Below are 16,621 nucleotides of genomic sequence, written 5' to 3'. Positions count from 1 at the left end.
GTACGTTCAACGTGTCCTGGCAACTTTTCTTTGCTCTCCAATTCTCCATTTCCGATTCATCTCTTGTTCGCCGTTCGTTGATTAAAGACTATTTCCCAATGGGAATCAGACCTGTTACTACCACAAAAGAAAGTTCTTTCCCTATTTTCGCGGCAGCTCCTTCGTTGGGTTCTTCTTTTCTTTTGCTTCTATCTCCTTTTTGTTACTTGCTGTCGGTAACACAAAAAGAGAGTCTATAATCGAATACAAAGTAACATATATGGTGGTGCAAGCAAGCCACCTATACGCATAGTTTCTTTCGAGTTTCCAGTTTCATGTAATTCTAGCAAAAAATTTAACCTCATTCATAACTTACAGAATCATGCTTAAAGTGATTGACAGGGTAAAATATCCATGCATTGCGTACAGCATTCGAAGACTATGGGGGACATAACTTTTAATTTCGGCTCATTAACCGCTGTTGTCGTTTTCGTATAGCGGCTTGCCTCTTTTCTTCCAAAAGCTCCGCCGTTGGCTTTTCCGTTTTAATTGCTTGGGCTGTTGACACAAAAGAAATGTGTGACTCAAGTTTATTTCTTAATAATAGTGTTAAAGGATTTTACTTTCGATTTGGCTGATGAAGGCCAGTACTTCGGGCTGGAAGTCAACATCGTCATCGTCCAACTCTGTTGCACAGGATGCTGGTACTAGATACCAAAACCAATATAAGTGATTTTATTGTAATTAGGCAAAAATCAGATTTAAACTGTTTACAATATTGGCTTTCCACTTCTTGCGCGATGGCAGTCATAGCGCAGAGAAGATCGTCATCATCATCGCCAAAAGGATCGGGTGGCATAAACTTCGGAGGAGGCGGGAGACATGACGTTTGGTGAACTGGTTTCTTGTTCCACATCTGATCATCCACTATCCTTCTAATCCCCATACCGTAGCCAGACCTAGTAAGTTGTCTAGGCGAAGTAGGTTTTCTAGGCGAAGTAGGTTTTTCGGATCTAGATGAATTTAGAAATGCGTTTTTATTGTCACTTGTTGAATTGAAGATTTGATGCCTTTGGTTTGATACGGGCGCAAATGAAGTGTCAACTCTGTTTGCTGGTGGTTTTGGCTTTTCTAGAATTTTAGGAACACTCTTTCTGACAACATGACACGACTCGGATTTTCCTCCTTTTGTCAGCGCCGTCGGATTTGGACATGCCGTTATGTTATTCAGAATAGGTGGTTGAGAACACAGAGGTACTGTTTTTTCATCTTTTTGGGCTGGAAGTTTGTGGTCAACTACAGCTGGTGGCACTATAGGTAATACACATGTTAAATAGCTGACTAGTCAAATATAATAAAAATAGTAGGATCATGCAATGTTTACCTAATTTCGTGACATTTTCATTTGAAATTTTTTCCGATGGTTCTTCGCTTTCTAAATCAAAACTCTTGCGAAAAACACTTTGTTCAGGGCTTGGCTGGGCAAAGGAGAAAATGTGGGAACTGTTGGATGTTGGGGAGGAGGGAGTAATCAACAATTCATTTTTGCACTTTTTCGGGGGTGTTGGCTTACACCCAATTGCTTCTTCTTCCAAAGCTTGTGTACTTAAAAGTATTGATTCACTGAAGAAGCTGTCATCATCAAAAACATCACTGGTACTTAGATTCACTGAAAAAAAAACAAAAAAAACTAAGATTTAAATTTTTCCTCAAAACATAAAAAAAAACTAAGATTTAAATTTTTCCTCAAAACAAAAAAAAAAACAAATAGAACATGTAATACCTGGCAGATTAGATTTCTTTTTGTCAACTAGCAACTCACAACTGTCTGTGACACTTCCTTTGACAGAACGAGGAGGAGTCATGATAATTTGTGCTTGCTCTGTATTGACCAAATCATTTAATGCTGCAAGTTGATCCACTAAATCACCACTTTTGTCTTCTGAAAGTGCAATATTCTTCTTGCACAGAGCAACACGTGGCCTCAGTTCCCTTTTACGTGTAGGTGTTTGATTTGGTGTGCTGGTCTTTTTTTCACTTAACAGTCCTTGATATTTCCTAGCACCTGGTGAGGTCAAGTCCCATACAATCTCATTTTCATTTTGTTGGCTTAAAGTAACGTGTCTGCAAGGGGGACTAGCATATCCAGAAATCATGAAATGTTTGACAGCCGCTGGAGATTCAACGTTCTTTATCTTGGACAAAGCGGGGGACTTTTTTCCAGGGATTTCATTTTCTTCCAGCTTTGCTATCTTGTTACTCCTGGTTGGATAACAACGTTTGCTCTTCTCCATTCGAAAATAACCAAACAGTCATCCAACTTCAGAATTAATAACACTTCACGAATTTGAGTTGACATTACCAGAAGAACGTTGCCGGTTTTTTATTTGTTATAAAAAAAAAAAAATTTTTAATCTAATTAAACTTTTAATAAATATGAAAACTCATTACAAAAATTTAATAAAAAATTTATAAATAATTTATTAAACAGAGAAGTTGTCCAAATATTTTTCAGAACAGATACAAAATCAAAATAATAACTGGCCATGCTGTTGTCGAGGTACACGTCGTGTCAACTTTGGAGCTTTGACAATATGGAACAATTTTACCGGATTTTAACTGTTTTTAAAATGTTCAGTTTTTTTTTGCTTTTAATTTTATCATGTGTGTATGGACAGCAAGCCCAACCAGCGCAGCAACAAGTGCCGGTCCAACAGCAAGGACAAGTACGAATAAGTAAATAAAATTCATGAGAATTTCGTTTGATAAATATACTTTTCGATTCCCAGATACCGATGCAGCAAATACCGTCGCAGCAGCAAGTTCCTATTCAGCAAGTCCCGATACAACAGCAAGTACCGCTACAGCAAGTTCCATTGCAACAGCAAGTTCCAGTGCAGCAGCAAGTTCCAATGCAGCAGCAAGTACCAGTACAGCAGCAAGTCCCAATACAACAGCAAGTACCAATGCAGCAGCAAGTACCAATACAACAGCAAGTCCCAATGCAGCAGCAAGTCCCAATGCAGCAGCAAGTCCCGATGCAGCAAGTCCCGATGCAGCAAGTCCCGATGCAGCAAGTCCCGATGCAGCAAGTCCCGCTGCAGCAAGTCCCGCTGCAGCAAGTTCCGATGCAGCAGCAAATGCATCCCGGCCAAGTTCCCATGCAACAATTGCTCCCTGGACAAGTACCAATGATGCCAATTCATCCTGAACAAGGTCAAATGCCCCCCCACATACTCCCAGGACAACCACCAGTCCATATCGCACAACCTCCTATGACCATGCCATTATTTGATGAAAATGCTGATGATGCACCAGCTGTGGCCATGGAATACAAAGTCCATGTTGATCCTGGGAAAGAAGAGTGCTATTTCCAGTTTGTCCAAAAAGGAGCTACAATTTATGTCAGCTTTCAGGTAAACAAATCCACTGTTGAACTGTTTCATTCTTTGTAATTTTCCATATCCTAATTCAGGTTCTTCGTGGGGGAGATGGCATGGCAGGTTTTGCAGTTAGGAACCCTAGTGGGCAATTAGTACATCCATATCAATGGAAGCCAGCATCTGAATTTCAAGAAGTATCGCCCACCGGTGGATATTATGGGATATGTGTGGACAATCAGTTCTCTCGATTTGCTGCTAAATTAGTCAATCTTTACATCACGACCTTCAGGTAACCTTTCTCTTTTTCGGATTTTTGTTCACCAATATATGTGGTTTTACAATCAGATACGACCAATGGGAGAAATTTACTCAGGAACTTAAAGATATTGACGTTAGTGCAGAAAACTGCACGGTAAGTTTTACAGAGCACGTAAACGTCCTGAGGAAATGTACAAAGTTATCTTTTGGATTTTTTTATTTTTTATATTTAGAATATACTGCAAGGCGTTGATAAACGCATCCAAGGAATCTTGCAAATGCAGCAATTGGCCAGAAGCAGGGAAGCACGTGACTACAATCTTCTTTTGGATAACGAGACCTACGTGCAAAATTGGTCTATAGCACAATGCGTTGTGGTTATTGCTTGCTTTGTTGTCCAGGTATATTTTGTGAAGAAACTATTCGAAACGAAAAGCGGTGGCCGAGGACGAATTTAGAGATCTTATCTGACATGGAATTTAAAGAAACTTATTTTTGAGCCAATCTCTTCAGATCTTCCACATTGACGACATAGTTTTAAATGTTCAAATGACTCTTTGAATGACTCTTTAAATGATGGTTGCTCTATTGTTTTTACAATCCGTCCCAATATACATTCCATGTGTCTCTACATTTAATGAATTTTCAATGTGAAACTGAGTTGTGAATTTGGTGATTACAAAATACAGAAGAAAAAGTGCTGGTATTTCATGATTATGATTTTCCTGCCTACTTTTTGGTTTTAAACTCCCAACTATCTTGCCAAGATCTACGAGAACGTGTATGTAAAATCAGTGCAAGTTGATAAAGCCTATATAGTACATGAAAATTGATGAGAGATAAGATTAAAAAACAGTTTGTGTGCTTTCAAGAGCTACTTTGTATTAGTCGATCACTACAGAACACAACAGAAAGGATACGAGAATAAGAAATAAGATTGCAAATAAAAATTGCTATAATGTGAAATTACAGTCAAACAAGCTACGGGTTGTAAGCAGGAGACAGCTGTGGTAGCTGACGTTTCCACAGTGCGTGAGCAGTGACCCGCACTGCATTGGGATGAGTTCCAAGAATAGGTAAAATTAGCAAGAGAAAAGTAAACTGAAAGCAAAATAATAAAGTAAGTTAAACGAAAAGTAAAGGTTCACCGAAACACCGATTGAGTACCATTACAAGGACTCGTCTATCGAAGGAATCCCGATGAAAAAATTCCCGTTGAATTACTGACAATTGACGAGTTGAATTCTGTGAAAAATAGTTTTTCTCCTGCAATAAATTTTTCTTTTTTTTTTTTTTTTTTTTTTAATTGCTCTTTTTTTCTTTTTCTTTTTTGACAAACGGCATTCGTCGAATCCGGCATGTTCAAACGTATGGATACAATATCGGCGGGATGCCTAGCCCGGGTCGGATGTATTTCCACGTAAATCGAAAAGAGAACATAAACTGAAAACATTTGTCTCTTGATATGTTCACAACTGAATCAGCCGGTTATACGACAACGATGTAAACTGGACTCGAAAAAAGAAAACAAGGCACAAATGACACACAAACAAGAGACGCTTAGATGGCCAATCAGATAATCTTCGCTACGAACGTGAGTGCCCCCCACTGTTTGGTACGAAGCACATTTACCGTCTTTCATTTTCGTTTGGCCAATATTGAATAACATAGTCACTGTGAACTTAAATCATTTCACTTCAATGCATTATAATCTTTTTTTTTTTCATTCTCCTAGTTTGGTACAAGTTACCAGAATGGAAAATCATCAATGCGATTCTCCTTGCAATTATTACCTAATATTCTTCATTTTGCCATTCGGCTTCCGCCCATTTGGGCAGCTGAGTTTCATACGACCAACCTGGGCCCTGCAATTAAAAATAATGATAGAAAAGAAAAAAGAAATTACTTTTTTTTTTTTGAAATCGTTAACATCGACATTGAAGTAAAAGATAAATAAAAAATAATTTTTAAAATCTACAAACTGCGTACTGTGTAACGCCAAGCGTGGAGGAACATCATCAAGTCTTTAGGCTTTGGATCACGGAAGCGCGTCTTGCATTCGAAACAATGTTCGTCGAAAGTCACTTTGCTTGAGTTGTAATTATCAGCGAAGAAATCTATTTGGAAGAGTATTAAATACAATTTTAAATAAAATCCCAATATGAAAACCTATGAAAACAAAAAAACAAAAAAAAAAATGAGGCAAGAGGAAACAAAGAACTTACTTTCATTCACTTTAGTGGCATCGTCTGGTGAATTTCGTTCGTTCCGACTATTTTCTTCCGGTTTGGCTGCGCCTTCATCGGCGATCGGGTGGTTCTCGGTGGCTCCATTGGCCGCTGGGCTGGCTGATTTTTCATTAATAGCTCCCTCGGATGCCGTGGCAGTTGCCGAAGGCGATACCGACAAGACTTCCTCGCTAACTTGATTGACAACTGGGCCGGCTGACATCGCAGCATTTTCCTGGTTCTCCATCGCTCCCATTTCCGTTTCAAGTTTAGATTCCGGAAGCGATCCAACTGCCGTTGGCGGCTCTTTAGATATGATAGTGGCATCAGGAGTCTGGCTTCGACTAGAGACTCCGCTGGCCATTCCGACGCTTTCAGAGCTGCTGGATGGAGTTGCTACACCGGTTGCTTCCGGTGGTATGACGCCACTGAAGAAGTTGGGGGCAAAGTCATCGCCTTCACCACCGAGCCAGTTTTCCGCGTTATGGATCGAGATCAAATCATGGATCAATTCTTCATCCGTCTTTCCAATGTTGCCATCTTTGCCTTTCTCCGGTCCGAAGACAACATGATTGTACAACGGGTCGTTTGCTATCGGATATCCTGTAGGCCAAAATCAATATCGGATCGTTAAAGATATTCATCTATTAAAAAAAAAAAAAAATGTATGATGCTCGTCCACATAATAGGCCACTCGGGATCAGGAAGGTTGTCTGTGGGCTGCCCTTCCCTTCACATGTTCAATTAAAACACACAAAAAAAAACTGGACGACATATTTCTACAGGCTTCCTGTTTCGCATGATATTAGGTGACACAGGTGGGCCAATGGGCAGAAAATGGGCCATGCAAAGGTAATGAAGGACGGAACATCCGCCGATGGAAGTCAACTTCCAGTGCTGTTTAACTTGGACGTTAACTAAGTGCAAGTCCCTTAAGAAGGGCAGGTCACTCTAACTGAATGACTAAACATCCAGTGATCCGATTGCTCTTGTGATCACGACTGAAGAGACCTCGTATCCAATTAACAACGAGCGTGCACGTTTTTGTTGAGTAAAAGTAAGTCGGTTCATCCATCCGTCCGATACCACCCCCCCTTTGCTGACTCCCTGGAGATGGGACGTGAATTTCTCTTGATACTCACCGAGGTACTGCAGATGGACTCTGATCTGATGCATCCGGCCGGTGCGGGGCTTGCAGAGAACGACGCTCGTTTTGCCATTGTACGAGAGACGTTCAAACTCTGTCTGGCAGTCCTTGCCTTTGGGAGACACTCGACAAACGCCGATTTTATAGCTGACCACTTCGATCGGTTCGGTGCACATGATATTGCCACTAAGAAATCAATCAACAATAAAACATTAAAACTGACCTAAATCCAGCCGATTTAACAATTGGGCTTTTGTGCCTTCATTATGGACGAGTCTCATGTCTACTACATCAAAGCCTCTGTTGCAACATTTGGTGACTTGATTTGTAACAAAAACTAAGCAATGAATATCAGAATAAGGATGGTTATGCAAAAAAATAAATCAAATAAAAGAAAAGAAAAAGAGAAAAGCGTGTCAAGGAAAGAAGAAATTGGCAACCGTGAAAATTTACCTCGGGAATTCACCTCCCACTCTGCAAACGTACTCCTTGGAGACAAGGCGCGTGCGGATTTGCACTTCCATCTGTCGGGCCTTCTCCTGGTTCCTGCCGAACATTAGCAGGCCGGACGTGAGTCGATCCAGTCGATGGATCGTCCGTAAGTTGCGCAAGTTGTGCTCTTTGGCCAAGATGAACGCCACCGTGTTATGACGGTAGCGACCGCACGGATGAACCTAAATAAGAAACACACGCGCGCGCACACACACACACGCCGTCCGGAAATGCGGACTAGTTAAAGGCCAGTTGAACATCAAAAGTACATTTGTTTTTTCTTTCAATAAGAGGAAATCGGGCAGTGGGAAATTAGAACGAAAGCGTCCGTATCGGCGATCCGCAGCTAATCGTTCCACAATTCCGATGTTATAGGGTTCAGCTATCAAATGAAACTGCACCAATAGTCGACTTTTAGCTCAATCGATTGCTCTTCCCTTCCCTTCTAGCACGATCTGTTTGAAAATCATCCCCAATCCAATATTGAAAGCAGCTGCCGCAGGACCCAGCCGAACTAGATGCTGCACACGCTTGGTAATAAAAGACGGGCATCATCTGCCATTCTGAATTCAAATTGTACATGTCTGATTAAAGTGTGTGCACCCAAAACTAGCCGGAATTTGGAACGATAGAGCCGCGGATGGCGTTACCCAGCCCCACACACACACACACACACACACACAAACACAAAAAGGTGGCGTATCAAACAAACTCGGAAAGACGGGAAATTGCAAAGAGTGTATACAGCCAGTTAAAGGGATGGATCGCAATAAGACGAAACAGAAAAAAAAAAGGCCTTGGCAAATAGCGAAAATGTAAAAAAAAAAAATTGGGGATAAAAAGGATGAACGGTAAGGCCATGGAATAAGAAAGACAGGAGAGCGAGAAAGGAACGAAAACAAAAACAAAGGCGTGTGCAACCTGGTACAATCATCTTTCGATGAAGCACGTGCACGAACCAACGATTGGGCCCGTCTTTCCTATCCACCGGAAAATCTGTTCCTCGCTCCCTGCTGACGCTACGCCTAAGTCCCAGCAAAGAATAACAACATCCCCCCCCATGCCCGTTTGCCCCCAAGTGGCTCCGTACACACCCGGAAGAGAGAAAAAATAAATAAATAAATAAAAAGCGAGCAAGGCAATCGAGCGTTCCACCTAGTCGGAGTGGAACAGGACTTGACGATCCAATTTTCCGTAATGGATATGTTTGCACTGGAATCGCATGTCGTCGAGAAAAAAAAGAAAACATCGCACCGGAATTGAGACGTTAACAGAGTTGAGGGTGGATGGAGGGGTTTCATCGTCTTTTGCTCTTATCGTCAAATTCAAGAGGCCAATGACGTCTCTGATCATAAAAAAAAAAATGTTCAAGACGGGAGGAATAATAATAAAAAAAAAGGGCAGAAGGAACCGCAGTTGGCGAACACAAGTCACAAAGCAAACAACTTTAGAAAATAGAAGATTTAAAAAGATTGTGCCGGAAAGGGTCTAGAAATCAAATGAACTACAGGGAAACAGCAACACATGGCGTTCAAAACCGGATTTGTTTAAGATAAACGGTACGTACCGGTACAGAGCATGGCTTATCGATCACGATTATGTCGTCATCTTGATGAACAATTTCGATAACCTTCGACTCTACCGGCACCTCGTGTCTGTGTCATTGGTGAACGAAGGTGACGGGAAAAGAGTCGATTGAAATGTTTTTTATTTATTTTTCGGGCGTGAGAAAGCGGTGAAGCAGCAAACGGCGCCATCATCAAATCACGTCCCGATATATAAATATATTTTCAAGCACGTCAGGATGCAGGGCAAGGGTTCAAACCAATGGATCAAATAAAAAAAAAAAAAGAACAAAATAAACTCTCATCAGCATTCCAATTGTGAAAACAACATAAATTAAATAGATTACATAAACAAACGAAGAAAAAAGGAAAAATCCCAAACGGAAAGTCGTTCACGGGCGCCTTTCGTTTGTTTATTGGTTGATGTCTTGATTATTTACGTCAAGACAAAAGGAAAATCGAACGATGTATAAAAACGTTGTCTCGCAATGTCTGCCATTCCACGTGGCAAGTGCAAACGCGCGTACAACCGACGATTTTCGCTATTCGCCTTTCTCTGTCTCTCTCGCTGCTTCATCAAGACGATTGGCTTCATTTCATTACACTTTGGGGGCCAGTCGGCTGCGAAGACTTAAGAGCATAAAGAACCACTACGGAATAAAAAAAGCGATAAATAAAAAAAGAGAAGAGGAAAAGGTCGCAGCAGCTTTATTTGCTCTATAACTCTTAACTGTTTTATGACTTTGCCGCTCAAGATGGGTGGCGCGCATCAAGATTCACGCTGCTCCTATTTCAAAATTACACCCACGGATGGCCGCCTTGCGATTGGATTGCCACATTTCCCAACGTGAACAAATATAAAAGCGAGAAAGATAAAAAAAATAAAATAAAAAAAAATCCAAATCCATTATATTGGGTGGCCTCGAGTATGCGCAAGGAAGTCAATCGATCGATCCTCAATTCCTTCTTTTTTTTTTGGTATATATTTGCCGGAGATTCAAGGTGTATATAGACATAGGCATGGAAGAAGCTGAGATAGAGAACACTATGCGGATGTTTTTCCAGCTCCGGTCGACAATGACGTAGTAGTCCTGCCTCCAAGAAAAAAGCGGAACATGTCCCCTCACTTATTCAAACAGACAGGCGGACCGTACCCGTGGCAATCCCGCAAAAGACGAGGAAATAAAACGGGACAAGAAAAAAATAGGCGACCAGTTTTTTCTTGTGCGTTTGTCCCTTTTCTATTCATGGATGCGCAGCGAAGAACGTTCCAGAGACGATTGAGATGCGTTACACACCATCCACCTGCCACGTCTTTTACACAACGAGATGCGTGACAACGACCTGCCCTTCTTTTGTTGGCTACCGTAATCGCATCCGATTCAATCTGGTCGGGCAATGAACGACGCAATAGCGAACAATCGTTTCCATTTTGATTCGTTCTCTTTTTTTGTTGTGTTCCAGACGAACCCGACGACACAAAGTCCGTTGCCCTTTAGATGCATTTACTTAAATGGTAAATTTTCTCCTATTTTAAAAGTTAATTCCAATTCTATTGAACAACATCTAAAGAGAGAGACAACTTGAATAAATTGCCAGCAATTACACCATCTTTTAATGAGGAGCGGATAAAAGAAAATCAATTCTTTCGATTGATCCACGTTGAAGTAGAAACCAACTCTCCCTTTTTTTTTTTTTGCCCAAATTTCAGCGTCGGAAAGAAGAAAAAGAAAATGAAATAGACAAATACGTGTAAAGCCTCGTCCTTCCTGTGGCCGGAATCGGATCAAAAAGAATGTTCTGCCTCTTCTGGCATCATTCCGCCTCGTTTCTCACATGATAACTCTACTATCAAGACTTGTAATCTCATTATCGAAGACATTTGGTTCTCGACGAAAGAAAGAGGCCCTGCTGATATCGTTCCATCTCTTGTCTTTTATGTTTGGCCATTTCCATTTGAGTGTCAAGCGAAACCCGCGATCGATACTCCGATCTACCAACTGGATTTGATACTCTTCTCTATCATCTCCAACATATGTACAACATCACATCTACTGGTTATGTTCCCATCTTTTTTTAGCTTTTGAGTGTTGTTGTTGCGAGCGTTTCATGCTAGCGTGTCCACGTGCACGTACCTCATGTAAAATGAAACAGGCCGCTACCCGAAAGCGGCTGCTAATCACGAACGCGATATTAGCTGGGTTCCCTTCAATTGTTGATTGTCTTTGAAATCCTTTGCAAAACTAAGGCAGCACACTCAAAACTCTTTGGGGACGGATCAAAGGAGATGCAACATCTTCCTCCTTACCCCCCCCAAAAAAAAAAAGCCTTCTCTTAGTTTCCGGATCGTATCCCAATCACGAAAGGGGGGGAAAGAGGCAAGGAAGTTGGTGGGGGGTTATACCACGAGAGAAAGAAGGGAATTTCGATATACTATTAAGAGAGATGCCCAGCTCGATGTTGATTGGTTCGGATTTCACGTACGGGCTATATCCATACCAGATTGCAAGGAGGGGATTAGACGAGGGTTGTTTTTGTGTGTGTTCAGAATGGGGTAAAAACAAAAAGAAAAAATAATAATTTAAAAGATTTCTTTGGATGTTTTCGTTCAAGGAATGAAGGAAGAAGATAAGAAAAGAGGGGGAGTTATTTTTAGGGGGATTTGCCAATCAATGACGTTCAACAACAACGACAACAACAAAGGAACATCATTAAAGAAGAATGACAACTTACAGGGACGGAGGGAGGCTTGTGAACGACCACCAAGTCGTCGTCGAGGTGGACGATGCTCACCGCATCCCCGATCACGGGCCTCTCGTGTCTGCGCAGCCGTTTTTATTTTGTTTTTTGTTTTTTGTTTTGTTTTTGAAAAGATAAATGTACACAATTTTTGTTTGTTTCCATCGCCATTCAATCAGCAGGTCGCAAGCAGTACGCAACAACACACAACAACAACGTGGTTAGAGAGCGACGTCATGTTTCTCGTTTTCGTCTATGATACGTGTACAGAGCTATAAGCCTATCATGCCGATTTCGTCTGTTTTCAAATGTCTTTTTACATCACCGACGTTGAAAGATTAAACGTCAATGATCGCTAATAAGCTATTCCGAATTGTTTCGAATTCAGAAAGTATAAAGGAACAAAAGTGCTCATCGGAAAGGTACAATAAATTAAAAAAAAAAAAAATGAGCCGTAAAGTTCAAAGTCACACGAAAATAAAAGTATGAAAATTGTTCGTTTACCTGTGCACGATGTTGGCCAACAGATCGTTGTGTTTCAACCGGTAATCAATGTCCACTTTTTCGTAATTGACCGTCAACGAGCCGGACTTGATGCACCGCTCCTGCATTGCAAAAAAAAAATGAAACGTCAACAATTTAGCAGAACAAAAAAAAAAAAACCCTTTTAATATTTCATTTGATTCACGCTCGACACGTTCATCCCAAGAAACGACCGAGCGAAAAAATGTCGGTCAGAAGGAGGGGAAAACGAACCTCGGAAACGGTAACCGAACACGAAAGGGGAAAAAAATGGGGCAGAGAAACATGCAATTGAAAAAGAAAGAAAAAACGGGCAAACTGGAGCGTGAAATGACGACCTTCCGACAAGATTGAAAACCAAAGAGTCACGCGTTTTGTTTGCGTGTCAACTGACACGAAGTTCTCCGTGTTGCTGCAGCTGCTACCGTCTAGAAGAATGACGGCGCGTGTTGCGCTGCCGTCAGACAAGAAAGGACGGACTCGAATCGAGGGTATGCGACACGTAACAAGTTTCAAACCCGTTTCAACGTTGTAGTGAATTTAAAAAAAACAAGGTTGACTTACGTATTCTTCGACGGGATGAGCTCGAAACTCTCTGGCGAAGACATCGAGGATCTTCTCTCCAACCCAACGGCCTTTGGTGAACGTCGTGAAAGTGAAATAGTACGGGTAGACTTTACGAAGACCTGAAACGAAATTTTAAGAAAAATAGAACCAAATTAAATTAATTATTTATTTTTTTTTTTTTAAATTCATATCAAGTAAAATAAGTTGAAACAAAGAAAACGGTCGTCACGAACATAACATTTTTTCCAGGCGCTATACGAACAACTTTAGGTGTTATTATGTTTGCGATGGCCATGTCGTGTAAAACTGTCACTACCCTGAAGACGGTAACGATCGCGTTGCGTGTAGGTTGCACTTGCTTTCACGATGTGAGCTCGGCAAAAAAAAAATGTATCGCAGAATGTATATATATATAAGAAACTTGGTTTGATCCTATTTTTATTATGCTGACGGAAATTGTCGTTGGTAAAAGGAGAACGTAATAAAATCAAAATCGAGAAAGGAAAGAGGGTTTTCTACTTTGTACGTCAAATAGAGAGACTATTTGCAGCCAAACAGACATGTACACACAGATCGGCACAAAAGAGGAAGAAGAAAAAGAAAAAAAGGGCGTCGTGAAAGGCTAAACAACATTTGATGAGTTGCTGGATATCCATCCTCTTGTTCGTTATCGACTGAAAAGAAAGGAGACGGCATCGACACACACTTTCCTCTTTCTTTCTTTCTCTCTCTCTCTCATCTTATGAGCACTGTATACTGGGCAAATCTAAGAGTGTCTATTGTCCAGTCACGTCTCCTCCTACCCCCCTACGTCTATTTTCTTCTTCTGTCTCGTGTTTCAAATCAAAAAAGAGTTTGGCACAGTCATCGATTCTATCACCGCGTATGGATGGTGAAAACAATAAAAAGATGTTTTTCATCCATTCATAGTTGAACAAAATAAAAATAAATGAAGACCCAATTGAGTTTTGATGACGAAGCCAGAGTATACTTATTAAAAGGTTTGTAGCTCATTTTTTTTTTTTTAAACCCTGGAAATAACTCGTTCAGAGTCATTAACGAGGCACACACAAAAATATCCCAAGTACAAAAGTCCCTGGGCAGCGTTGAAAACTATACGGATGGTATACGTTTGACTGTTTCCTTTTTGGCAACTCCCCGGAACCAATTTACCTCTTTTTGTGTGTGTGTGTGTGTGTGTTCTATATATTGACCTCTTCATTTTCTTTTGCTTCTTCCCCTTCATCTAACCTTTTTCCTTCCTTTTCCTATATCCGTTCTTTGTTTGCAGAGCTGATCGCCGACATTCTCTTAATCGTTTTCGCATCAGAATGATAAGAAAAAAACGACGAATATAAACAAACCGAAATAAGACAATGTTTCGACAAATGTTTACAACAATTCACATCAAAGAAAACTTTCTTTTTCTCTGTCTCTCATCTAAATCACCGTCCAATAAAAATAAGAAAGGCAGAATGAAATGAACCGTAAAGTTGTTTTCAGATGATTTTTTGTGTGTGCGTTCGGCTCAACAATGGAAATGCGGGCTTTTGTTTATTTATTTCCGCCCTATATTTTATATCCTTCGTCATTAACTGCATGTTTATTGCCTGGCCGTCAGATGGAAATCATAACTAATCTCTTGGTATAAGCAAAAAAAAAAGGGGGGGAGGACTATAAGGCAATTTTAGGATCCACTGTCTGTTATATTTTCTAGACGATGAATATAAGCAAGTAACAGCAGCGAAATATGGACGAAGCTAATCGTTACTATTCAACCGTAACGGCTTTAGCGGGATAACAAAAAAAAAAAAAATAATAATTCTTCTTCTTCTTCTTCTCCGGAGCTTTTTGAGACGGACACAAAAAAAAAAAAGAAAAGGAAAGAAAAAGAAATATAAGCCTAATACTCTTAGCATAGAACGCAATATAGCGCGCTTCAGTAGAGAACAAGGGAGATGAATGGCATGGAGAAAGAAAAGCAACGAGAACGATAGCGATCTTCTTGCTCTTTATCATTCATCATCCCTTTGCCCACCCATCCACTTATTTCGTCCCCATCAAACGAAGCAAGAAAAGATGTCTCCAATTCCTTCAGTTCTTCTCAACACATTTCGCACGAAAAAGAATAATAGAAATTCAAAAAAAGGCACACAAAAAAACAAAAAAAACAGAAGAGAAACGAGAGGAAGACGCGCTCAGTGTTGTCGTAGTGAAATCATGCCTCCGGCAAAGCTTTGATGAACGATGCATGTAAAAAGAAAAAGAAAATTCACAATTGTTTCCTTCTATTTGTGTTCCTTTTCAATAATGAAACAAACCGAGAACGGCCAGCAGTGTTCAGGGCTGACGGGCCAAAGTTCGGCCAAGTGTGGCATCATTAAATTCTACACAAGCGCATCCATCTTGCCGCTTTCACGGCCATTTTGACAAGCGCGACGTATATACAAAAAAAAAAAAAAGAAAAAGGCGAAGGTGGAAGAAAAGAATGGGGCTAATAATAATGACACATCATCCGGCATTAATGAAATGCCAGAGGTGGTCCCCCCATGATATATTATCGATACGACACCTTTTGCTGGAGGCGAGCGCAAAGAAAATGATATAGGTGTCTGCGCGGTAACAGAATCACCTATTATCACGAAAAATAATGGCAAAGGAGGGATGAAATGATTAGACGTTTTTTTTCGTGAGTGTCGGTGTGTGTGTGAGCGCACATATGGCCGGCGGTGCACGAAAAAAGAACCTACACACCTGACGAAGAAATCGAATAGCTACGCGAGCTTTTCCTTCACGAGGATGTATAGTATACGTACTACCTTTAATGGATGTAGAAGGCTAGGGGGAATATATATTTCCAGCCTCTTGCGATCCAGTACAGTTGATTGAATCAAATAACGAGAAATCGAATCAAATCACTGTCACTATGATAAATAAAATAGATTTTTTTTTTAAGAAAAGAAAGGCAAAATGTGGGACAGAAAAGGAAAGACGAGTAGTCAGTGACATGCCATTCATGCATTTTAAAAAATGACGCGAGTTGTTTAAGAATTTTATTTTGCCTTTGTGTACAACCTCCTATTAGCTGGTGACACACCTTTCAATCACTATACGTTAGGAAAGCTTTCAACCCATCATGTTTTTTTTAAATTTATTTACTGAACATGGACCCCCTCTTAAATCATTTAAAAAAAGGGCGGTTTTCAACACAAAATGAAGATGATGTCCATCATCGACTTGACGGCGTAAAAAAGGTTTAAAATTTAAAAAAGACGAATTAAGTTGTTGACATTCACTCAGTCCAGTGACGACTTGACCTTTCAGAATTTACAAGGGGAAAAGGGGAGAAAAAGAAAACAAAGAAGAGAAAGACGTCGATTTTGGACGGAAGCGGGTGGTGGAAACACGTCGGTTGATAGGCGGAACGTTGACGTGGAAGAAAGACAGAAAAGGCAGCGTGAGTGAGAATAACGACACACGAGGCCGTGAGCCATGCCTTCACTATTGCAACTAAGTATAAAACAGTTGCGTGTAAAAGAGAGGGAAATAGGGCGAGGCCCACCACACACCACCACGAGTCGCTCCGTCATTTGATTATCACTTTGGGATAGCGGAAGGAAAGAGAGCGCCAAGACACAGAGTCGGAGAAGAGTTTCTTCGTTCCATCACTGATCAATTACGACGTACCGACAAGTTCGTTACCCAAAAAAAGAAAAAGAAAACTATCAAAAGATAAAAGAA

The 16,621-nt window shown here is 40.6% G+C and overlaps 3 protein-coding genes across 5 annotated transcripts in view; 1 reads left to right on the top strand and 2 right to left on the bottom strand.

The window, feature by feature from the left end:
- Positions 1-296: 296 nt before the first annotated feature.
- LOC116931164 lies at positions 297-2,356 on the bottom strand. Its single transcript, XM_032938696.2, has 5 exons — positions 1,763-2,356; positions 1,364-1,648; positions 754-1,290; positions 603-686; positions 297-537 (listed from the first exon to the last, which is right to left on the bottom strand). Exons 1-5 carry the CDS (start codon positions 2,271-2,273, stop codon positions 437-439), a joined length of 1,518 nt encoding a protein of 505 aa, XP_032794587.2. The 5' UTR covers positions 2,274-2,356; the 3' UTR covers positions 297-436.
- A 412-nt stretch (positions 2,357-2,768) lies between these two features.
- LOC116931365 (transmembrane emp24 domain-containing protein 5) lies at positions 2,769-4,326 on the top strand. The gene is made up of 4 exons (XM_032938934.2): positions 2,769-3,395; positions 3,455-3,651; positions 3,708-3,774; positions 3,854-4,326. Exons 1-4 carry the CDS (start codon positions 2,775-2,777, stop codon positions 4,076-4,078), a joined length of 1,110 nt encoding a protein of 369 aa, XP_032794825.2. The 5' UTR covers positions 2,769-2,774; the 3' UTR covers positions 4,079-4,326.
- A 570-nt stretch (positions 4,327-4,896) lies between these two features.
- LOC116931085 (RNA pseudouridylate synthase domain-containing protein 2) overlaps positions 4,897-16,621 on the bottom strand; it is a 35,447-nt gene continuing 23,722 nt past the window's right edge. For 2 of the 3 annotated variants that reach the window (XM_032938596.2, XM_045177955.1), the window contains 8 exons: positions 12,878-12,999; positions 12,296-12,396; positions 9,055-9,142; positions 7,449-7,669; positions 6,991-7,181; positions 5,846-6,451; positions 5,610-5,737; positions 4,897-5,485 (listed from right to left, as the gene is read on the bottom strand). In XM_032938596.2, the coding sequence (XP_032794487.2) occupies positions 5,414-5,485; positions 5,610-5,737; positions 5,846-6,451; positions 6,991-7,181; positions 7,449-7,669; positions 9,055-9,142; positions 12,296-12,396; positions 12,878-12,999 (1,529 nt within the window). In that variant the 3' untranslated portion in view covers positions 4,897-5,413. Of the gene's footprint in view, positions 5,486-5,609; positions 5,738-5,845; positions 6,452-6,990; positions 7,182-7,448; positions 7,670-9,054; positions 9,143-11,785; positions 11,874-12,295; positions 12,397-12,877; positions 13,000-16,621 lie in introns of all 3 variants that reach the window. The other variant, XM_045177951.1, reaches the window with a different exon arrangement.

The sequence above is a fragment of the Daphnia magna genome, linkage group LG1 (assembly GCF_020631705.1).
Source record: "Daphnia magna isolate NIES linkage group LG1, ASM2063170v1.1, whole genome shotgun sequence".
Lineage (NCBI taxonomy): Eukaryota > Metazoa > Arthropoda > Branchiopoda > Diplostraca > Daphniidae > Daphnia > Daphnia magna.
Note: the sequence above shows the minus strand (reverse complement) of the source record. Positions and strands in the feature narration are given on the sequence as shown.

What these genes read in the sequence shown, in the direction of transcription:
- LOC116931164 (XM_032938696.2), bottom strand. Translation starts at nt 2,273, where the DNA reads ATGGAGAAGAGCAAACGTTGTTATCCAACCAGGAGTAACAAGATAGCA. An exon ending in TGAAAATGTCACGAAATTAG is followed by an intron (nt 1,291 to 1,363) that starts GTAAACATTGCA and finishes TATTACCTATAG; the next exon opens with TGCCACCAGCTGTAGTTGAC. An exon ending in AGAAGTGGAAAGCCAATATT is followed by an intron (nt 687 to 753) that starts GTAAACAGTTTA and finishes TTTGGTATCTAG; the next exon opens with TACCAGCATCCTGTGCAACA.
- LOC116931365 (XM_032938934.2), top strand. Translation starts at nt 2,775, where the DNA reads ATGCAGCAAATACCGTCGCAGCAGCAAGTTCCTATTCAGCAAGTCCCG. An exon ending in CTTTACATCACGACCTTCAG is followed by an intron (nt 3,652 to 3,707) that starts GTAACCTTTCTC and finishes TTTTACAATCAG; the next exon opens with ATACGACCAATGGGAGAAAT. An exon ending in TTAGTGCAGAAAACTGCACG is followed by an intron (nt 3,775 to 3,853) that starts GTAAGTTTTACA and finishes TTTTATATTTAG; the next exon opens with AATATACTGCAAGGCGTTGA.